This window comes from Neodiprion virginianus, chromosome 7, assembly GCF_021901495.1.
Source record: "Neodiprion virginianus isolate iyNeoVirg1 chromosome 7, iyNeoVirg1.1, whole genome shotgun sequence".
Classification (NCBI taxonomy): domain Eukaryota; kingdom Metazoa; phylum Arthropoda; class Insecta; order Hymenoptera; family Diprionidae; genus Neodiprion; species Neodiprion virginianus.
In genome coordinates this window covers 9,447,249-9,472,155 of record NC_060883.1, presented here as the reverse complement: position 1 = coordinate 9,472,155, position 24,907 = coordinate 9,447,249, and the positions used below count along the sequence as shown (strand labels likewise).

The window sequence follows — 24,907 nt, the reverse complement described above, 5'->3', positions numbered from 1 at the left end:
GATACCTTCTTATAATGAACAAGTTAGATATCCTCGATAGAAAAGCATCGCGCTAACCGAAAATATACCTTCCAATATTTAACATCCTTAATAACGGACGCAAACACTGCCGGGGATGCATTTGTTCATGAAAAAATTGCCTAATAGCGGACAGGCTTGCAAAATTTTCAGTTTGTTCATTGTTTACCGAACTCTTGGCTGTTGACATACCATCGCGTACGCTGGAGTTTGCTACATATTACGAAACCGTTCTTTTTTGAACCTATTACATATATATTTTATTATGTATTTTATTATAACAAAAAGTGTTGTTTTGTTTTGTTTGTTACAATTTATGTATTTTGAATACTTACATACATTTATTCGTTCATGTTCTTTCGTCTATTAAAATATTACATGTTTTGTGGGAATGTGTATACTTATTCGCAATAAGATACGACATATTTGTACACTAAAAAATTAGGTATTTCCTAAATAACAGACACTACTCAATAGCGGACAAGATTTCCGATCCCGAAAGTGCCCGCTATATGGAAATTTCAATGTAGTTGACTTTGATTTCTCAGAAGTTACCAGGGAGGCAAGATTTTTATTGGCAAGCTGCTAGACTCATCAGGAAAGTATCAGACCTTCAGATCACGGATTCTACCGAAACTTTTAAGTGTGTTCCTTTGCCCCAAAATATGAAGCTTGTGATAAAAAGTTTTATTCATTGGACCGTTCTTCAGTTCGGTTAAAATTAATTATATCAGCAGTTTATTGGGTGGAATACCCTGATCAAAGAATCCTGTTGTCCATTTCTGCTCTCAATATTAATTTGCATTGATAGAAGGGTAATTTTTGGATATGAAGGTCAGAAAAATTAAACAAAGTGAAATTTGTTTACGTTTCAGCCCGAGTTGGGGTCCTCCTCGGAACGGAATAATTATTATGGTCTTCACGGACCGCATAGTGCACAAGCAAGAGTATTAATTTAAAAACACAAGTCATGTAGATGAATGGAATGGACCAGTTAGCAGTACATTATTTGAAAAACGACAAACCAATACGTCTCTTCCAACTACTCATATTCACCGACTTATCTCTTAAGTGCCTGGGAAGGAATTTGAAGTCAATGCAACTGTCAATCGACGTACTATCGTACTATCGTACTGGTCAGTGGCGATAGTACATCGATCGATAGTTGCGTTGAATTCAAATTCCTTTCCAGTCACTTAAGAGATAAGTCGGTGAATATCAGTAGTTGGGAGAGACGTATTGGTTTGTCGGTTTTCAAATACTGTACTGCTAACTGGTCCATTCCATTCATCTACATGACTTGTGTTTTTAAATTAATACTCTTGCTTGTGCACTATGCGGTCCATTAAGACCATGATAAATATTTCGTTCCGAGGAGGGCCCCAACTCGGGCCGAAACGTAAACAAATTTCACTTCGTTTAATTTTTCTGACCTTCATATCCAAGAATTAACCTTCTATCATCATCTTGAGGTCAAGAATCACCACCTACATTAATTTTTATTATTCTCTCCTAAAGTTTCAATTACAGGGTCTTGTACAGGGCGTCCCATTTGAGATAAAATAAGTTTCAATACATCGAAAACTATACATTAAACTGAAAAACACCTTTTGGACAAAAGTTGCTGTATATGAAAAGGGACATCAGATGAGCATCCCAGTTGTTGAGTCCGGGGTCTCTGCTGGGCCCATCGAAACCCAACTGTTATTTTTCAAACAGCACCTGGTATTTTTTATAGAATTTTCTCATTTCTCGTTGAAAAATAAGTAAGTTTTACTCGGAGTCATTTTTTGGTTTCCGTCTTCAAACAGTCCGAAAACGTTAATCGAAGTTTTCTCGTAAAAAAAGTGGCACTACGTCAATGATTGCGCTCAATTTCAAAATGAGAACGCGTTCAAGAACCTCCCCGCGGTGTACATTGGGTAACGCTGATGCTGGTGGTTCTTGAATGCTTAGCAATGCTGAAAAACTAATGAAAACAAGTGCTCAAACATTTTTTAATGTTGAACAATTCTGTTCACCGTAGGACTCATTCTCAAGGTTTCATTTAAAAGACAAAAGTTGAGCCTTGATGAGCCTAGCAGAGGCTCCGGACCCAAAAATCGGGTTGCTCATCTGATGTCCCCCTTCATGTACAACAAATTTTGTTTGAAACATTTTTTAATTTAATGTTTTCGCCTCAAGTTATGTTTAGATAAATTTAAGCCCGTTTTTCAAAATAGGACACCTTGTAGATTTTAGTTTAACAGATATGTTATTATTTCAGAGCCACAGTAAAGTATAAAATTAATCGCGTTCCTGATGTATTGTAAATCGAGCAAAGGAAGGCTGAATGGATGGAATTGCAAATGAGAAGTTCCATATTTTGAGCTAAAGAAACATCCTTAAAAGTTTCAGCAGAATCTGTGATCCGGAGATCTGATACTCTCATTGCTGGTAAAACATATTGTGTAACGCTGAATATCTCATATTTTATTTGAAATAGTACTCTACGTCCATATATTTGATTGATTCTCGTTAAAAATGTAATCGGTCAAAAGTGTTCCCTATTTTGGTATTTAAACTGTAAGATTGAAATATATCTGAATACTGACTAACTTGCCGTTTCTACTTTTTGTTTTTTCACTAGGGTTTGGCAGATTTCCAACGACGATGACTACGTATACCCAAGGAAGCTACACATGTATGCTATTTACCTGTTTTAATTAGTAACTCAAGGTAGTGCACGCAATTACCATAGCTCTATGCATAACTCCTATCCAGTTTCTTAGTAGTTACCGAGATACCAATATTCCGGATTTTTTGAGGCAAGGGGTATCCACTCCTGCTTAATTGTATGCAAGCTCTCGTTGCCAATAAACAGCATTACAAGAAATGAGGTATCAACATGTACTTTTAGCAGATGAGATTATCAGAACCACACAGTGAAATGCTAACCAAAGCATAATTCACCCGCAGATTGCTAGAAACTCATTGCACTTTACCGTTTCATATGATTACGTAGTTTTGGTTCTTCGTAATTATTCAAATATTCCGCTCAAGATGCTTAACAAACCTATAACGTATGACGACAATTTCTTGCACTGGAATACAATGCTATCTGTGGAGATTCTCAATTCGATACGACTTGAATTCAGTTTAGATTTTGGATTATGTTTATAGCTATGTGTAAATCATAATTCCTAAAAGTTGCGTTATTTTCATGTCAATTATTTGATACAGGTCAGTTGAATCCGATGAAACAGACCAGAAATATCGTTTCACGTCCATCCGTATCAAAAAACTTCCTTAAAAGTAGAACATCGAAAAGCACGAACAATACGCGTAATAACCGTTAAAAATTAGAGACATGTAAACATATCAGATTGTTGTGAAAATGATATACATTACCGTAGTTTCCACTTCGACGAAGAAATTTAATATCTTTCGTTACCAAGTAGTATGACATCACTACTATACAAGGCGTGAGATTGGCGTGTTGGCGGTAATTGTCAATCTTCAGATCTGCAAAGATGACTCGTATGTACCTGTATAATCCCCCAAAATTGATATTTTCTCTGTTATTCAAAGCTGTAGTTGCCCGAAGAAAAGTTGTTAGAAAAGTCTCGTCTGAAATCTTGTCACATATAATAAGACCTGTTTGAGGGTAGAGGAATGACGTGGGAAAGAGAGCCACTCTTTGCTCCCCCCTCCCTCCCCCCCTTTCCGCCGAAAAGGTGGCAGGAAGTGGGGTGAAGGAGGTGAAAGTATTATGGACCCTGCTTCCCCCGCTACTATTCTCCTCCCCAACGAGTCTCATTATTGTTAAAAAGTGGTGACAACTGTTGGTTTAAGAGGATCGTGTTATGGTAATTACCGTTATTTTAAACCATTTCGAACAGCTGATGCATAAAATTTTTCTTATAAAATGCGTAATAAGAAATGGTATTCAAGATTATAATCAATTGCAGAAAGTTGAAAATCAACGACATGGTTTTGCAACTTTAGAGCAGATGCCTAAATTCAGCACAGCTTACTTAAAATTTTGAATACTTTATCTGCGTTGGTTATAAATCATCAGCAGAAACGTAAACACATGTATGAGCGAAGGCACTCGACGTATCAACGTTGAATCACGTCCAACCTTTGTCCTAGTTGAGAAAATTCTAGACCTCGAAAAGACAGAAAAAGTGGAACCCATGCATTGCAGACGAATTCCACGTAAAATATCCCGTCACAAGGAGAGCTGAAAGTAGGGAGGTTAATCGAAGCGGATTTCGTTCAGCTTCCACGTGATGATGATACTTTATGATCTCTGAACCATCATGGTTCTCTTTTCGATCCCATTGGTTCTGGCTGCTGCGTATTTATGATTTTAAATTTTATGACATTTGGGTCAGTTCCAGCAATAGCTCAACCGCAACTTCGCATACGAAGCTAAGCGTGGATGCAATAGTACGGCACTAAAGTGGTGCGTGGTGAGTTGTGGGATCGATTTCCTGTCTCTGGATGCTTTTTTTTATAAACCGTTGATATCAATTTTTGGCATTATAACTGTATTAATGCTATTTATCTGTATATTACATATAAAAAAGAACAACGTACAGGAGATCGAACCCAGGGCCCTTCGCTTGACAGTTAGGTGCTGAAGCTGGCAACACAAATTTTCTAACGTCCAATGTTCAGTTTCACTTACAGACCAACTGAACACTTACACACTGCTCTGGCCAATCGAATGCTGCGACACACATGAGTGTTCTGACCATCTGTCGGCGAGATTGAACTCTGGGCACTGAAAAATTTGTGTCATTTTGAGATTGTGATATCAAAATAGTTAGAGCCTATGACAGGGAACGGTGAAAATATACATCGAATCGTAGATCAGTAGCAACTACCTCGTGCAGGCTAAATGAAGTCCATAATGATCAGCCTCTCTAGTCTCATTGTGAGTCGAGCAATTCACAGCTGATTCACTTACAATTATCGAGGATGGCTGAAATATTGTCAGTTCTGTTCTTTCTTCAGTCCTCTCAGGCGATAGAGTGATGAAACATAGCTTACGTTACTCTCGGAATCACAAGGAAGATATTGGGGGCTTTCCATCAACGAAGTCAATCGACACAGTGCGACACAGTGATAGGTAGACATAGTGCTTTCCAACAACAACAAAACACATTTTGACTAGAACCTCCCCTTCAGTCGTTGCAGCTCGCAAGCTGTATCGAGACAGGATTGTTAACTGTTTGTATCAATTCTGGGTTACTCTACTGATTCGATATTTAAACCCGAAGCATTATTTATCCTTTGTAATAACTACACCTTGTTCATTTTAATAGAAATTAGTGAATTGTTACTTATGGCTTATGAGATCATTATAGTAACACCTATAATTTACCTAGATCCCATGGATCTCGAATTTACCCTACATTGCACTCTGGAGCCTGTGTCTAGGGCTATCTAGAGTTTGGCTGTGTGTTTATCAGTTGAAATCTTAAAAATCTGCTCACTAGCTTTCACGTTCATCCCGAACATATACTTACGTAGAGCTATCTTTCTATTTCATAGTAATCAAAATAACCAATGACAATAAACTCACAAGAAGGTATTAATAATTTAAAATAATGAAAACACTAAATAAACACCAAGAAGTATAATAATAAATTAAAAAAATGCAAATATTTAATACGCATGTTTTATTACTTCGACATATTGGAGCCATAACTTTTTTATCAAAATGGGATTCGAAAAACTTATCTCTAGTATCCAAAGGTCAAGTGGATAACATTAATCATTAAATAAAATAATAAAATTAACTTGTTATTTCTTCCTCGTTCTTTCTTTTCATCATGCAGTTAACAATTGTACTGTAATTTAGTGCACACTATAAAAAATCCTAATTGCAGCCAGATGGTTATTTTTATCCCAAAAATTTGGTCCAAAGTTAGTAAATCTGCTTAAATGCAAGTTTGAAAATTAATATTGAGTGCACCGTAGTGTTGCCAATCTATTTTCAGAGAAAATAAATACGTTTTTGAGAAAGCGTCTTTACCTACTGTATTTTGATAACTCTTTTTTTAGACACTATTCAATATAACGTCTTTTCTTGTTGTAATACAATATAGCATTTTCTCGAGACGATATGTGTATCAGCCTATTTTCCAGTAGTATTTTGACATAACATGTTTTGTGCTATATGTCGATTTGAAGTATTATTTGAGAATTTTTACCGTTTGCATCCCTGAACTAGTTCTGAAACCATAACGAAATATCTCTACAAAGTTTCAGCACTGCACTTCGATAAGAAGTGATGCTGCGAATACAAGTTTCTTTTGCATATCGAATATAGAATGTCATAGTTTTTCAGTTTGCATCACTTTCTCTTCGTCTTCGAAATATATTCATACTTGGATGCTTTTTATAGACCCACTGGAAATCCACTACACCAATTCCAAATAGATAGATGTATGTCTTCAATTGAAGATCAATTATAAGTTATAATTTTTCCATCGTAACGACTTGAAGATCATATATTTCCAAGTGGCAAGGAATAGAGCATGACTAAGTTCATCTTTACTTTTGCGTTTACAAACAACTTGAATCAGGATTTGTGATTGAGGTACTGATGGTGAACATGGCTTTTGGAGGTAAAATAGTCCTTATGATGATAAACGTATGCGTGGTGTCGAGTAATGCGAGAGTTGCAAATAAAATTGCTTAGGTCGAGAGGTAAAAATAAAGTGTACAGTTCAAAAAGTAGATGGAAAGTGGTTTCGGTTGAGCAGATCTAAGTGTGAATGAGAGCAGAAACCAGAGTGCAAGATCAGTGTCCGAAAATGAGAGGAGATAGTCAGGTGTACACAGGACATTGCAGAGATTGTTTAGTCTGATCAAATGAAGAGGCTTCCAGATAAGAGAGAAGGAGAATAAGTTGTGAGTACGAAGAGAGACTGAGCACGTAACACTATTCAGTTTGTTTGAATGAGTCTTTTTCTAGATCACAACTGCAAAAATCGAGAAGTCCGTATCAGCGAAAAAGTTCGACTACTTGATTTTAAATGTCAGAAATCAAGTTCATTTTGCAGATTGCAAGCTGGCGCATCATTTGGAGAATCTTTAACTTTTTCAAAGTGATTTATATTCTGATGATTTGTTATATCAATTGATCTAAACATAATCGAAAACTCTGACGCTTAGGTACTACGAAAATGTCAACCTCGCGCCTTGTGTACACATAATTCAACACGCTTTTATGGTAAATATAAAAGAATAACAACCCGACGAACTTGACTATTTTCTACTGTTCACAAATCTAAATCGCGACAGATATTTTCATAAGACACAACTACTTCAAGTATTATTGTTCGATAACTTCGAAAGTCTTGATTCAATTGGAAACATGACACATAAGTTATACTATTTTCACAACTCATAGCTGATATGGATGCATTTACACAAATATCCTATTGGTAGGTATAACATCCGTCCTGCGCAAGGTGCTTAATTCAGTAATACTTCATTATAAGAGATTACCAGGGTGGTTAGGGGAATAAGATTCCAAGAAATTCATCGCCGCAATATTCCCCCATTGCTGCCTGGAGGACTTGGAAATCACACATGTGTGAGTGTGTCGATGATCAGAACCACTCCTTGTTTCAAGAACATGACGGTTATGTATGTCAATTCAGTGTCTAAATACGTATGATTTAATGCAATCGTTAGTTCGCTTATAACGATGGGTCCATGCCAAAGTTGGGAAACCTCGGATACACAGATGGAGTGGGGAGAGCTATAAAATCGCTCGAGCGGAACAAAGGGGAAATTTTCTGATAACGAAGACTCTTGTAACGAAGTAATACTGTAGTGTATATAGTCCACTAGTGCAATGGCTTTTTACACTGCATGATTTTTTATTTAACCGTGATCAGTTCTGTAATAGTTTAATGACAATAAAATCATATTTCAATTTTGAATATATCGATAGGTAAGTTTCATGAACGGCTTTTGTTGAATAAATCAACCTTATCATATTTCTTTGTTTTTTTTTCTATTTCAGTTCAACTTGTTAGTCTGTACTGTGATGAAACTTCTCTTTCGATAATCATTGAACTAACAAGCTTACCTAAACTGTTATTTCATCAACTTTCGATGACACTAACAAACTATATTAATCGCAATACAAATGAATAAGTTTTCATATTTGAGCGCAAGAATTCTTTTCTCTAGTGTAATTTTGGACTAAGAGAATTCATGGATTTCGACATAGCTATATTATGTAGTATTCAATTTGAATTTCAGAATTGCGTAAATACAATTAGTTTAAATATAAACGTAGATGTCAATTTAAAAATCTTGGTGAAACCCCCTTTCGGTTTTTAATTCAATAACTCTTTAATGTATCAGGGTTCTCCAATGGATGGAAAGAAACATTTATGAGCGGAGATCAAGAACCCTGGGTATTCCGAGGTGGACTTACTGCAGATTTACAGGTTCGTATCTCTTCTTTTTTCGCTCAATATATGCAGATCGGAAGCCTATCTTTGAGCATAAAGTATTACGAAAAATATATAGTCACACAGGAAGAAAACAATTTTCTCAAACTTTGTCTTCATATTCGAGAGCTTGTCAGTCAGTCGATAAAGAATACAAGTGGTTAAAGTATTTGAAAAGATATTACGAAAATATGTCCAAGTCTCCAAATTCAACAGTGTATTCAACTTCTCATTATTCAATTACTCAAGTGATGTATGTAACAATTTGAATCTTACTTATCACACTGTCATTTTGTATTACTTAGGTTATTGGATTCTGACCATCTCTTAAATGGAACTCTAAATTGGATAGTCATAATCTAATCAGCAAGGTATATAAATAGATGTGAAATTCACACTGAAATCCTGATTTGATCCACATGCGGAAGTTTAATATTGAAGAAATCAAAATCGTAATTTCCTACCTTAATCAAGTACAATTGTATATAATCTAACCTCTACTACCCTTGCTATCATTCTCGTCAGGCATTTCATAATAATATCAAAAAGCAAAGTAATACAAAATCATTTTAGAATAAATAAAAGCCGATCGGATTATAGTGAACAATAAAGTCTTGCTACAGTTTCTGGAAAAGAAGTCCGAATATATTTTTTGCTCAATAATTTTGTATTTATTTGGTATTTCTGTATTGATTGCTTTTAGAAAATCAGTACAAACATGAATGATATCAGAATGTGAAGAAAATCAAATTTCATTTTATTTTTTACTCTGGAAATTTAAATAGACTACAAATTTTTCTTGATCTAATTTGGAATACAGATCATGTGTACGATATTTTCTGAAATCCTCTCCATTGAAGTTGAGGTTGACATCGTGAGTGGTTCTTCAAATATCGTGGCGGTATTACACGAAAATGTAGTTCCGGGATATTCAAGGGCCGTCCCGAAAGTAAAATGATCCTGAGAAAAATTCTGTCATTCGTAAAACATACATTTACACTCGACCTCGTTTGAATTTTACGTCTCCTGGGACCGAATACAACGATTTTAGCGACGCATTCTCTGTAACAGTGTTAGAAGTGTTCATGTGAGAGGCTGTCGCGTGGTCGCGGTTGACTGGATCTTTCAACAGTACTAAAATCAAGTGAGATTTGCTTCCGGGGAACAAAAAACCTCACACAGTGTGAAATTGAGGTTGTGTTGAACTTGTTCCCCCAAGGCCAAAACCCATATGAAATTACAGCATCATACATCATTTAGGTTCTGATCAGCCTCCTGCGAAGAATGGCAGCATCGCTGAAATCATTATGTTCAGTTCCAGGAGACTAACTTCGAAGGTGATCAAATCCTACATGAGTGCATGTTTTTTGAATGAAAGGAATATCAATTTGGAAATCATTCTTGTTACTTTGGGGACGCACTTCGCATAATTGCGTTCAAAGTTTTTCTTCTACATATTTTTCTAGAAATTATTGTACTAACACTATTTGAAAATCGCTCATACCGTAGAACTACAAACATCTCCGTTTCATGAAGCATAATACAGACAAAGATCAATCTCAAAATCCCGAAATTAGCAGAACCGCTCTGAAAAAAGTTTTAGTTATATTGTCTATAAAATGATCATCAACTAAATAATGTAGACCTCGCAGGGTATTCAAATAATTATGCACACTTGTTACAAAATAGTATGTTACAGTACAAATGCGCAAAGCATGTGATTCTAGCACGAGTTTGTTTGTCGGTCGAGCGAACTGAGAGTGACAGAAAACCAGTGCGAGGGTAATATAGGCGCACGCGTACAGTATTCTATTTTTTGTTCCACCTGTAACGGGAAGTTCGACCCGGCGCGCCGAAGAGGGTGTGCGAGGCGGTTGATTCCTCAACAATTCCCAAACTGTTCGGTAATGTCGTAAACAGTTGAGTAATATCGAAATCTGTTACGTAATGAACATTGCCTGGCAGTTTTTAACATTATCTAACGGTTTTTGAGGTGTAGTCGATTCGGGCGCTTCGTGCGTACTTTTCAGTGCGCAATGTCGAACTTCCCATGTAGGTGTTATTAAAAAATACTATTCTATTGTAATAACTCTATATATATGACAGCTGCTAATATTTTCTTTTGCTTACACGTAGTTGTACCACATTGCTGACGATATTCATATAGTTAATTTGATTTAGTAATTTAACTTCTGTGGCGGCACTTTCAAAGACAATGCTGCACACGGATTATCGCTTAGCGCTTTCTCTTATAATTCTATAATTATGCGTCTGACGAGCTGCTGGTAAAAAAATTATCAATTGGATTTTAGCAAGGTATCATGTTGGCTGGCCCGTGGAATCGAATTTAGGGGCACCTTGTGTATATTCCTTATTGCATCCCTTGTTAAAGGTATTATATATCATTTAACAACTTCATTCAACTTTTGATAACATCAGTAACTCATATTTGATGTATTTTCATTTCATCCCTATAGCATAACTTTTCTGTTTTACTCAAACACCTGAATCTTCAAATATCCGCTTTCTCTATTTTCTTTGAACTTTTCAATCTCTTCTTCTGATGAGCTGCTTATCCTCTATTGCTCTGTATCTTTTTTCTCTTTCTTGGTTCTTCTTTTCTTCGATGCTTGTCTCCATTCTATTTCTTTACCTTCTCGTTCTATTTTCTCTTATATCGTTATCGTTACACTTTCTATTTCTCTGTATTTTTTTATGAAATGCTCTAATAGAGTCATGAGACTGGTTTTTCAATTTTAATTTCAGAATAAACCCAATTAAATCAGAAACAACCAAGTAGTTGAAAATTTATCAGATGCGTAAAAATGAACAGCGCTTTATTGAATTTCGTGAAAAAGACGGTCAATTGAAATTAGATTTTCATCATTTTTGAGAATAAATCTAAAAAATTCAAAATAGTGGCTAGAAAATACCCAACGAAAACTGAAGACCAATAAATTTGGGTTTTCGAGGTCCCTGCTTATAATTTTCAATACAAAATTTAAAAAACTAAAATGACAGACCCGATATAACGATCCAAGACCGATTAGCTGATGAATTATTTGGTACTTGGTGTGTAAAGATTTTTGGAGTAAAAAACTTCAAATATGTCCAGATTATTACGGAATACATGGGTGGTCGTTTTCGAGAAGCGGTTATCGAAGCTATTTAACACTAGCAGTGATTCTGATTCCACGACTTTTGAGTCGTTCACATTTCGGTTCACATTTACATACGTTACTGGTATTAATGCGGAAAGCCAGTAAAATTGAGAAGAGTTACCATCATCGGAAATAAATGGTTCAATTATAACAAGAGTCTCTTGGAACAGGTTTTTTCAAACAACGAAGTGAGCTTGCGCCAACACATACTTGCCTTTCACATGAGCCAAGCACCTCAGGTGAGTTCTGCTAACTTGGTAGTAATCACAGCCCAATTCGACTATTTGGAGGCCCGCAGGGTTCCCAACGTCATGTCGAAACTTGCCTGATGATTTCGAGAACTGTTCTGCAGTTTAATTCCAAGAATTCGTTCATCATCGAAGCTGATGTAGCTCTAGTACCTTTCAGAATTCAACGTTTGCCGATCGACGCAGACTTCCCAATGTCAATTCGAAACTTGTCAGACGACTTCGAGAACTGTTTGTGAGCTTATACACTGAGAACTCGTATTCGCAAACCTCTCAACGTCTCACCTCTCCACGCTGCTTATCGGAGGGATGAAAGAATCTTCGGACTCACAGTAGAAGAACTTTCTAGACACTGACTCAGAGTGCTGAACTTCTCGTGTACGAGAGTTCGAAAAGATTTTCCGTCTACGCTCGGTCATGCAATTCCTCGGTCTTGTTCGATAACTATTGATATTACAGTAAAGGTAGAGCGTAATTGTGCAGAGTTTTATTCGACGTGGTAAAGATAGAGTGCAAATGTCCGATGAGGATGAAAAAAACTATGCTAATGTAAAGCGCAATTTGGGGGAAGGAGTCTTTTTCAATTGATGAAATCGTGACCCTCGAACGTTGTGGAAAAAAGCTTGTATTCGAGCTATGAAGGCTTGTGTCCGAGCTGTATCGGTAATGTAGGGATCTATGTCCAGAACCAGCACTCCTTATCTATTTTTGAGCCTTCTTTCTAAGCTTGATAATGACGGCTGTGCTAAGCGATTTATTGGATATCAGGAGTAGAATAAGAAAAATTGCAAATAGGCCATTGATATTTCCAAGGGAGAGCCCATCAACGTCTGCGCTCGTAAAATAAAGTGGGAAGCTGGCATTTGTCGTCTGCTGAGGAGAGATATAACCGCTTGGGCCATGGAGAGACCAGGCGAAACAGATAGAAATTGACAATGCAATTCCTGAACGGAGAAAATAGCAATCGCCACGCTGGGATGGTGCAAGCCCAAAGAAACGCAGATGGTACCAAATAGCGCAGGCATCAGGCGCATTAGGGAGTCGGATAGCACGAAACGCAGAGCGAGTGCAGAAATTTACTTATGAAAAGAGTCCCTGCTGATACGAAAACGGGGGTAATCAGTAAAAGAGCGCGACCCTTTCTAATGACAATAAAGGACATCTCTAATATGCAAATGAATTATCAGCTTGAGAAAAATCTATGGCGGGGCAGTACGAGCAGGGGTGAAATTGCGAACATGGGCAAATGAGCGTCGATAGCAGAACTAAGATTATTATGTAGGCACTACAGCATATCATTGACAGGAGTATCAGGTTCGAAAGAGCTTCAACTAGAGCTGTCGAAATACAAGACGAAGACTTTAGGCAAAAAAGCAAGTGGGAGCGGAGATGATCCTAAATTTTGTTGGCGTATGCATGACTACACGAGCGTGAATCAAATCATGTCCTGCAATGAAAGGCGATTGCGATTGACCGTTTATGAATTCTTGGTCGCCAAATAAACGAAGGTCGAGCAAGTTATCAGAGATGTGTGTATGGTATATTGAGCTGAATGGCAGAAGAGATCCGAGTGTGGCAGAAGACCCGCCAATTGTCAGCATCATAGTTGTTACCATGCTGGTTCGTATTGAAATCATCAATTATCAGTGACGCCGGATAGATGCCAGAAAACCAGTCATGCCAGTTTCGACGGTGGTTAGGTTGGATGCCTTGGGAGGATGGTAAACTAGCGAGACAAGGCAGGGCGAATGCTCTGCGATTTGAGTTCAACAATAAAATACTCAAAGTCCGGTCAATTTAGACATTTCAAGTTACAAAAATTCCGACAAAGCTGAATTTTGGTAGAGACCTTGGGTTTACCATTATAAAGAAAAAGAAAAAAGTCCCCATCCATACCATGTGTGCTAAAAAATTTATTCAAGGTCAAAGGTCAAAATTTTCGGTTTTTTCGATTTTTCTCGTTAACGGTTAATTTTATTAAAAAAATAGTTCAGACTAAAACTGTAGATCATAAAATTATCCACAAAAATGGTCTGTACATTTTTTTTCTTAAGAATCATCATTTCTGAGATATCGTGATTCTAAAAGTCGAACGTTATTATACTGGTAGACGGAATAAGGGACTGAGTATCTTTTGAGTGTATATTCTCCGAATAGTATGGTTTATACATATAAAGGCCGGTTTCTCCACCTTTGGGTAAAATTCACCTGACGGGTAACCCTATCAAATTACATTGGTTAACCGTTAGGTGAATTTTACCCAGAGCTGGAAAAAACGGCCCTAAGAGGCACAAATAAGCATTTTTACGTATATTAAATGTCCGACTTTATATATCCTACGTATATCGGCATATACCGGGACAATCTCTTGAAACTATACATACAATGCGCATGCGCCAAATAATTCAATCTCATTGGTCGGTAAAATCGCCTTGCGGCGATGTTTTCGTCTGCTGAGCAGAGCGCCAACGTACAGAAAATTAAACTAAAGCTGTAAATCTCTCGCGCGTAAAGCCGTGGATTGAGGTTATGCTGCTGTTTATTTTTACGTAACGTGAATTGTTTAAGAAGAACAGTATCGTTCAGCAATACCGCGGTCGATATCGGAAGATATTCAACCGACGCAATAAAGAATTTAACGGAAAAGCAAATATCAAATGATACAGAAATTGGGTGTTATTTATTGAAAGAAGAAATCTGAAATTCAATGTGAAATGTCATTAACAAGTGGGAGTCTGGACAAACAGAGGTAGGTAAGTAAAAACAAAGTTTATTGTGAACAGATTCTTTATTTACATAAAATTAAAAATGCGTCTCATTAACGATTTATGTTTTGTGCATTTTATTGGAAATTAGTTGTATCAAAAAATACCAAAAGATCCTGTCTGATAATAATAGCTTTTAATATTTTCAGGTACGAAGTAATTCATTGTCAAAGCGGGACTAAATTTGTCAGGCATGGAAGCATGTAGGTAAATTTCTAATTACGTGATCTTTGACTATTACAATATTTTAACATGGATTCAATGATAAAATTAGTTTTTTTTTGCAGCAGGCTCAAAGTTTAAACTTGAATTAACACGAGGAAAATTATGCCTTACCTGATGGTCAAAACGTTTAGGTGGCAAGGATCCTGGTTTCTCGAGCGGTGCAATCATTAGAACCATCGAACCTGGTTGTTCCGTCAGACATCAGGTGCCAGAGTGAATTTCATCAGGCCATCGCCACCTTCTGAACATCAGTAGAGGCAAAATTGAAGAGCGGGATATACTACAGATGATAATGGCTAAATATTCCATCATTTTACTTTGATCGAGCCAATAGCGATAAATTTGTTACTTAACCGTTGCTGCCAATTCGTTCTACCGAGGAATCATTCTGTGCACCATTGTAATTCAAGCATTATTATTGACCAGCATTGTTTTTCAAACTTTATGCCATTTAATTTGGTATCTTATTTTGAAGCTTACTTTTACTCTCTTTGGCATTAAATTCAGATGAATAGTTTTTCAAGTCCTCAATTAGATTGTGGGGTCGAATTTTGCTAGGCAAACTGAATCAATCTAAATCTAGAATTGTTAAATAAGTTCAGTTAAAAATGTCTTTAAATTTAATTTTAGTTGACGGTGTCATCAAGCTACCTAGTTGCACGATAACTTAAAACCAAATTCAATTTTACACTCTTTATAGGGTCCTACGCTAAGACTGAAAGCTTGTGAATCTCCATTTACCGCAATTATTTCTGCATTTCATGTTAGCATTGTCTGGAGCAAAAAAAATCTGATTTTGAGATTGGAAATGGAACCTGAAACGCAGAAGTTATTCAGTAGCACGAATTGAAAACCAAGAATTTTATAATGGTTCCTGCAACAAAGGGACTCTTTCCAAATATCCTGGTTACAAGGTGATGTTCGGAGGATTATGAACAAGATATTGTATCGGATTACATTATTTGGAAAAAAATCTTCATAAACTTCGTTAAAAATTAGATATTAATTTATTCTGATGGAATAAGGGACACAATCTTGAATCCGATAAGTCAATATCCTCGTAATAATTTTCTGACATTACTCTAAAACATGATTGTCCTTGAAGCTAATTGTGACGTTAAGGCGCATTTTGAGAAAGTTGTTTTTCAACTTGTGTCATAGGATGTGATCTACGTTCCTGGTTTCTACGCTTCCGATTAGATTTTCTTTGCTTCGAGCCGCACTAACATGAAATACAGAAATCATTTTAATAAATCTAATATTACTTGAATTTTCAAGTTGAGTATTAGGTTCCCTTTATTTATTCAATCGAACATCATTGAAAATTTGCGAAAGAACTCTGATAATCATTAAAAAAAATTTAATAGTAGTACCAATAATTTATTGATCGGAAAAAATAGATTGACCATCGACTATTTGTAAATTTTGTTGAACTATTTTCGAGAAAAAAAAAGATTCACCATTCTGTTACAGGTAGTGAGATATTTAAATTTCTTGAACGCTCGGTTTAATGTCTCATTTTCAAGAGTGATGAAATTCAATATTACCACCGAAATCACAAGAGAGTGAGAAAGTTGCTTAGTTGCTTGAAAGTGGCGATGATCTTTGTACGTGTGATAAATTGAATAGGCAGATAACAGTAAATATTGGAGATGTAATTATTTTGGCTGTATCACCTGTTGATAGAAAAAAATTTCATTGTTATTTCTAATGTACGAAATAATAAAAGTGATCAAATAAAATGTTCCCACCTACCTGCTGCGTTTCTTCCAAGCACCCAACATTTAAACAGATTTCTCATTTCAGTCGAATAAAGCCAATTTTCAAAGAGCATTAGCATCAACTTTCCGAGTCACTACCTCGACTGTTTGAGATTCTAACCTCAAAAATTCGTATGAACTACATCGCCGCCAGAAACAGAGTTTGACAGCTGAAACTCGGAGTGGCCAGCCTGTCCGAGCAGCCGATAAAACTCGCGCATGCGCATTGTATGTATAGTTTCAAGAGATTGTCGCGGTATATACTAGGATGATCCTTACTTAGGGTGTTGATGATTTTTTTCAGACCACCCAAATCAACTATAAATAATTCAAAAACAATTTCCTAATTCTTTCAGATTTTTATATCAATTCTAACCCGTGCTTGTAAATGGATGGATATCACCATTTAAAACATACCTGTTTCATTTACATTCTCAGCATATAATTTATCGTAAGAGTGACTATTTTCGAATCAATCTGTAATAGCGAAGATTTAGTGAGTATTAGTACTACTATCTGAAAAAAAAATTCACTTCATCATACCAACCAATCTCGACGAATTACACACCCTAGAAATTTGACTTTTTCTTTTTATTTATTAGAAATGCAATTGTCTATATTACCTGGTATGATGATGTGAATTTTTTCTCAGATAGTAGCACTCATGCTCACCAGAACCTCACATTCATGGATTTTTTCGAACATTATTACTCTTACAGTAAAATATATACTAAGAACGTATTCAAAACATGTGTATTTTAAATTGGGAAATCCTTCGTCTTACAGGCACGGGTTACAATTGATATAAAAATCTGAAAAAATTGTGAATGGTTTTTGAATTATTTATAGTTGATTTGATGCGGTGATCCGGAATAAATTCGTCAACATTCTAATGAGGACCACATTAATATATACTATATATATACTACATATACTATACATATACTATGTATATCCGTGACATATGCGTGTATATTATAAAGAATGTAACTCGTTCGACTGTCAGAAACGCGATATCTCAGAAATGATAATTCTTAGGAAAAAAAGTATAGAGACCATTCTTGTGGATAATTTTATGATCTACAATTTTTGTCTGACCTATTTTTTTGATAAAATTAACCGTTAACGAGAAAAAATCGATAAAACCGAAAATTTTGACCTTTGACCTTGAATAACTTTTTTAGCACACGTGGTATGGATGGGGACTTTTTCGTTTTTCTTTATAATGGTAAACCCAAGGTCTCTACCAAAATTCAGCTCTGTCGGAATTTTTGTGTTTCGATCACTATTTTTATGGCTAAATTGACCGGACTATCATGGGTGGTGGCATACAAAAACGGTGAGGCAGCAAGAATCTTTCCATGAAGAGTCATTAACGTGAAGTGTACCCATCTCACCAACACGATAACTTGGGAACAGAGAGTAACTGACCGTGACTAGAGAGGCTTCGAAGATCTCTAAATGAAGCAAAAACTGGGTTACGGCGATGAAGTAATAGTTAAATAAGACGAAATGAAAGTGCATGTAATCCAGATGACTACGGATGGAGTTTGCATCAAAGTGGTACAGGTTCAGATACGAATCTTCTAGAGAAATAGACATCGAGAGCGATAGAGAAGAGTAAGCAAAGTGACGTTATTGAAAATGATTCTAATTCTAGAGCCAAGAACGCAACAGGCGATACAGGATGTGAACCACCATGAGTTGCGCCACCAGAGCCAGGACAAGACCCATCATAGGGCCGAGTGAGGAGAGTTCCACACGCAATCAAGAGAAACGGCCTAGACCTAGAGGTAGATGATAGTATTTCCACAGATTTGAGCGGTGCGCGGAGGTTGTGACTGCTTTAAAGGGTTCAAGAACACTGGTTGGAATGGATCTGACAAGTGTGCTTAGCAACCACAAACATTGTCTGAACGACGCTATTGTAATGCCACGTATATTTGAAACCTCTGGCCTTAACAGCAGCTCTGCTAGCGAAAAGAAGTTTGTAGAAGTATCGAAGAAGGACACATTTAGTTGGGGTTCGGAAAAATTTTGATTGGGACACCCTCCAGATCTGTTTCAAATCAATAAAAAAAATCTGTGTAAAGTTTGAAGCCTCGACACCAACTGGTACACGTGCCTCTGAGCTCCGAAAGATTTCAAAATAAAATACATGTAATTTGTATAAATAGTTATTTCGTTTTGTATGACTTTGGCAAAAATCATGGATTGATTTGAAACTTGGCCGAGTTATTGCTTATAATGATAGGAACAAACCCTGAAAATTTAAAAATCTTACATTAGTGTTCCCTTGTATACATATAAGCCTAATAAAAGCGATGTTATTGAGCATATGTATATAAAGAAATGTATATCGAAATTATAATGAAATTTTGGAATTTTCAGATTGTAAACAACAACTCTGCCAATTTTCAGATCGGTCCATTCATTTACACCAAAGTCTTACAAAACGAAATAACCGGTTATAAATACTACGTGTATTTTACATTTAAGACTTGTAGAGTTTATTGTTAGACGCATGTATTCCAGTTGTCGTAGAGGCTTAAAACATTACACGCATTTTCTTTTAATGATTTTGAATAGATCTGGGGGGTGTCTCAATGATAATCTCCCCCCTTCCCCTCAAAATAGGGACCACCCTCACGGATACATAGATCCCGAGCCGACTGGCCGAAATAAGTGTAGCTATGTACCAGCGGCACCAAAGTTATGACGACATCAGTGAAGTGCAGCGGTCAAGACAGCAGAGCAATGGTAAGGTACAGGCATGCTATGATAGAAAGAGGTTATGTAAGCTCACCGAAGTCAATATTAAAAGCAGAAAAGTGTAGAGGGCAGTGCAATGACTTCAAAAAGCAAGCCAGAAAGATGGTTCACACAAGGTACAAGAAATCTACAGAAAGAGGGTTTGTGGACAAAAAAAAAGTGAGTACAGGCTTGAAAAAGGTTAAACCGTAGCAAGAGCACATGAAGGCTTACTTACGCGGATAGAGGGAGAGGTTAAGCCAACCTCAATCGTTTCAGAAAAATGTTCGCAACAGTTTTAGACTGCTGTGAATCTTCACGACAATGTCTTTAAGATTGACTTTTTCAATCCATAACCCTTCACTGTCATGTCATGAAAAATGCTTGACGATTTTTCGAATAAGTTTCGACGTGATGTTCAGTACTCATACAATATGTATATTGTTTCGGAGTGTCACGCACGGACGATAATCCAAAGGATCTCGTTCAGCGTGATCTAAAAGGATATATATGTAATCGATTCGCGAGCGGATAGAAATAAATTACTTTGGGCTTCGCTTATATAAAGTGTGAACACACCTGCTGTGATGAAAGTACAGTATTCTGGGTGACAGGATCTCAGTGGTATGGACAAGACGAATGGATGGGACTCGGATTGTCCACACTGGTTTATATTTTGTTTAATGAAATGAATCAAGTACACTATTGCAAATGACAAACAGAGATTTAGGACGACTAGGGTAATCAATTGAACTATGACAAATGACAAAGAGATTTAGGACAACCAGGGTAATCAATTAAACTATTACAAATGACAAAGAGATTTAGGACAACTAAGTACTACGTTACGGTTTAGGGAAGGTGAGTCGAGGAGTGGGTCACCTTGGGAAGCGCGAGGGTGACTATTAGGACACACCACAGATTCGCCGAGCCGTGCCGTTAAGAAATCCTGAGTCTCCATGATGCTGAAATAATTTTTTTTTAATAAAATTCAAAAATTCGTATTTTAGGAAAATCAAAAAACACAGTTTCAAAAATTTCAGGATCTCTTAAGATTGGTTCAAGGTAGTATACAAAAAAATTTGAGTCAAGAATTTATTGTCGAGCGTCAATTTTGAGAACTTTTAAAAATTCAAAACTTCACAAATTTGAGATTTTTAAAAATTTTTTTTCGAGAATTTATTTTTTCACTGCCTCAAGTATCACCTTTGAAATTAACCATTGATCATTTCTTAATTTGCAATAGTTTTCAAGATATTTAAAATATAATTTTAAAAACAGGACAAATTGTGAAATTTTGAGTTCTTCATATCTTTTGAAAAAAATTTTTTAAATTTTTTTCCTTTGGCAGAACTTCGTAATAGGATGAAAGAAAACTCCTGACCAAAATTCGGCCAAATCGAAGAGGGTCGATTCCAACTATTGGTCGATTTGACATGGAATTTTTCATTTTTCCATTTTTCAAAAAGTGTACTTCAATACTGTTTCGAAGTTTGTCAGAAAAATTACTCGCACGATAGAAATATTTTTTACCTTACTGTTGATCAGCAATCCCAGGTTTTCGTAATGGTAATTGTCTGTCCGCAGTCTTTACATTTCATGTGTTCACTGATAAACCAAAAAACAGTCACAAAATTCAACAGAACGTATTCGATGTCGTGATTCACACTCGGTTCTAATTCAATTGAATTTCGAATTTTTTCGGCAGAAGCACACATTTTACTGTCATCTTTTTCACATTCATGCTGATTCAACGGACGTTTTTTCCGGAGGATTGTCTTTACGGATCTTGAACGTCAATCTATCCGTTCTTGAGATTTTATTTCGCTGATCTTTACGGTTCATTTTATCGATTTTACTAATGATGCACAGAATAGAAAATACTGTTCACCTCTGTAGGATGAATGATAGACCGACGCTTCGAAACAACCCCAGGCACCGAGGGTTATCGTACCCTTGTATACCTGATCGGTATAACAAAAGGCCCAGTGCGATAGTTGCAAACCCGACCGATCGCGCGCTCGACGTTCTGCCGCGTTTTGCAGAATAACCCACAACTTCTATAATATTGCGAATTTCTGCATGAAATTTGTATAAGACATTCTTTGAACTACAATTTATAATAAAATGATAATAAAAAATATATAATAATAAAAATAAGAATAATAAAATACAACAACAACAACAACAAACAAAATCGAATATTTGGAAAATTCACTCAGATACTTCCCCTTAATGTCAAGTTAAAACTCGCCTGTCGCCTTCAGCTCATGGCAAAGTCAAGTATGTGTTGGTGCAAACGCGCTGTGTCGCTTGAAAAGGCTATTTTAAGAGGGATTTTCGGGTTACATGTCTAGTAATTAACAATTTATATTGATAAAACATAACAGCTAGGCAATAGTAAGGAGTCAAAGGGGCAAGAAAATTGAGTTGATTAAGGGGTAACACCACTGTAAAAATGTAAAAATGTGACATTGTTTTTTTAATAGAAGAAAACGTAACAATGTATGAATATTTAAGGAAGTTATGAGGCATATATTTAATCATCATACAAAAAATTATTATCAACAAATATTAAAAAATAGTGATACTGGAGCCATCATCGCGAGACATGTTGAATTCTGCGGCGCGCAGTGTAACTGGTGCCAATTTGAATCTGGAAAAAAACGTTACTTAATCCACATATTTATAACTAGAGAAATGCGTAGGAGATTTTGGATAAGTTAATTTAACCATTATTTACTGTTAAATGATGACCTTGTTTTTGTCGAAAATATAACGTCTTTCACTCAGACACTCGCCAATCACACGAAAATCAATATTTTTAATATCCCTTCCGGATTTTTCTAGCCATAAACATCTAGATCAAGTAATATATTTTCCCAGATTTAAGTTTGCACCAGTGCACTGGGTGTCGCAAAATTCAACATTTCTCAAGACAATGGCTCCAGTGTCGCTGTTTTTTAATATTTGTTGATAATAATTATTTGTATCATATTTAAATATACGCCCAATAACTTCCTTAAATATGATTGTCTCATTACTTTTTCTTCCATCCCTAAAAAATTGGCAAAGTTAAAAATTTTTATAGTTATGTTACCCCTTCTAAAAGAAGTAGACTTCATTCAAGAAATTATCAGCTGAATAGAAAATAGTATAGGCTAAGAACCCATAGAGTTGATCAGTAGACGGATCGATGTCCCGAACGTAGTCACTTAGTTCGTGCAAAGGCCTCATAAACAGTTCTGTACAGTGAGTTATGTCATCGTCTGCCCGGATCTGCAGCCGACTTAAACATAGCAGTCGCTGTTTTACGATAAAACTACATAGAATTGCAAATAGTCACAACTCTTAGTGCTCCGATAATTGAGCTTACGCGCAGTTCTCTGACCTTGTATATTGTAGCCCCCTACGAAGCTTTTGCAAGACATTACCTGGTATATGTATGTAAAAGCAGTTACCTCACTAGCCATTTAAGATTTGTTTAGTTAACTGGTGATTGTTTATTACAAAAGTTATCGTACTTATCTTTTCAAATTACAGAGATTAATTCCCGTAGATAGTGGAAACGATTTGTTTGTTTACAAGGCGCCAGAAGTTCCGTGTAGTAAAATTTATACGATTAGACCTTATTCAGCAATTGACGAGGATGCAGTTCGAACAATTTGCAACAAAATATTTGGAGGCACTTCAATTGTAGCTGATAGGTAAGCATTTATTTAGCTGCTCCTACTAAATTTTATCATAGAGACAGTCATTCTACTGTTTTACATGAGTCTAGATTGGTAGGAAGCTATCTATTACTGAGCCCTGAGTTGTGCATGGTTGTCGAGGATGAAGATGGCATTGTGGGATATGCACTCGCTGCTTTGAACCTCAAAGCGTTTAATCAGAAGATGGCAATTTCCTGGATTCCAGAACTTCAAGCAAAATATCCGTTAGACGATAGTGTCAAAAATCTACCGCAATATGAGAAGGTAAATCAGTAACTTATATCCATTTTTTTCGTCATTGAATCTCTTAAAAATTTAAATTTACTACCCAAATAATTCTCGATGCACATTGGTTTTCAAACTGTTTTGTTACATCCAGTTTTATATTTGAATAACATTTTCTGTTCAAATACCATCAACCACTAGTTACTTGGTAGATACGTGTTGATATAAAATCCGTAGCATGTTTAAACCTCATAGAACACAGAGACTATGCAGTAAAAAATGATGTGACGTTTAGAATGGAGCCCCCAAAAACATCGCATATGCACTTTTGCTAATAATACAGCAAGTTTAAGATGTCCTTACTCCTTAGTAATCAGTACACAATATTTATGTATATCTCCGAACCGTTTGCTGCAATAATAGTTGGATTGATTTGGTTAATTGCAATTTGTAGGAGGCAATACAATACTTTCACGCATTCGTGCCTGACGTTGCGGAAGAGTTATCCAGACAATACCCTTCCAAACTGATATGTTCAATACTACCCAGTGTAACCGACCAATCGGTTGCAAAGAGGCTTGTCACTTGTGTTCTTGCTGCTTTGAGGGCAAATGGTAAGTTTTCAGTCGTACTAATAAACAAAAGATGAAGTTTTGTACATATCGAGAGTCCTTGGTGAAAGTACTGACTTCAAGCCATGTGGTCACCGCCAGCGCCAACACATGCACAAGTTTTCGTTCGCAGCATTTGTCCGCTTCGCTCCGCTTCGCTCCGCTCACGTAAAAGTTATCCGTGTGTTGGTGCTGGGGGTGAGCGCGTGGCTCGGAATAGACACTTTCATCAGAGACTCCCGGTACGTATAATGGAATTCGAGCTAAAGTTCTAAGCTAAAATAAACTGTTCATGATATTTTTTTTCTTGACGTAAATTCACTACATATTCGTACTTGAAATAAAATCAAAGTACGTCATTTGAAGCAATTTCTGATAAAAAACTATAATGTGAAATCATATCATTAAAGTCCAGGGTAATTTATTCCCAAATTGTATGACTACTTGTATGGTTGCTTTAATGTAATGAATACCATTATCTCTGTAAATTTACAATATCACTACATGGAACTGTAAATAGTCACGACTCTTATTGCTTCGATAACGGAGCTTACGTTAAGATCTCTGAGCTTGTATATTGTAGCGCCGTACGAAGCCTTTGCAAGAGATGACCTGGTATATACAAAAGCAGTTACCTCAGTAGCCATTCAAGTTTTTTTAAGTGAATACTTCTTATGCGACAACGGCACGTTCCTTGGTAACGCTAAAAAATGTCCGTAAACCGGACAAGAGAATGGAGGAATAGAAGAAGAGAGAGGAAGAGTGATGTGTGAGCGAGAGAGAGTATTAATAAGATTGTATTGTGAAAAATCAATTCTTGTTTCATCATTTTATTACAAAATGATCACACTTCAAGTATTTATCACACGTTATGTCCTCCAGACTTTTGACCCTTCTCCCATACTGTTACAGCTACCTTATACAGTGAATCTTATTACTATCATCCTCTCATTGCCTCAACT

At 36.3% G+C, this 24,907-nt stretch overlaps 1 protein-coding gene and 2 long non-coding RNA genes across 4 annotated transcripts in view; 2 read left to right on the top strand and 1 right to left on the bottom strand.

Moving 5' to 3' along the window:
• Positions 1 to 24,907, top strand: part of LOC124308985 (uncharacterized) — a 372,645-nt gene that overhangs the window by 110,709 nt on the left and 237,029 nt on the right. The window lies entirely within an intron of this gene.
• LOC124308978 (protein O-GlcNAcase) overlaps positions 1 to 24,907 on the top strand; it is a 139,928-nt gene that overhangs the window by 107,669 nt on the left and 7,352 nt on the right. Inside the window, exons 8-12 of one of the 2 annotated variants that reach the window (XM_046772178.1) lie at positions 2,648 to 2,701; positions 8,398 to 8,483; positions 22,940 to 23,103; positions 23,178 to 23,373; positions 23,789 to 23,948. In XM_046772178.1, coding sequence (XP_046628134.1) covers positions 2,648 to 2,701; positions 8,398 to 8,483; positions 22,940 to 23,103; positions 23,178 to 23,373; positions 23,789 to 23,948 — 660 coding nt within the window. The remainder of the gene's footprint in view (positions 1 to 2,647; positions 2,702 to 8,397; positions 8,484 to 22,939; positions 23,104 to 23,177; positions 23,374 to 23,788; positions 23,949 to 24,907) is intronic. The other variant, XM_046772179.1, reaches the window with a different exon arrangement.
• Positions 1,372 to 9,989, bottom strand: LOC124308984 (uncharacterized). The gene is made up of 3 exons (XR_006909154.1): positions 9,971 to 9,989; positions 9,904 to 9,906; positions 1,372 to 1,505 (listed from the first exon to the last, which is right to left on the bottom strand). It is a non-coding gene; the product is annotated as an uncharacterized LOC124308984 (long non-coding RNA).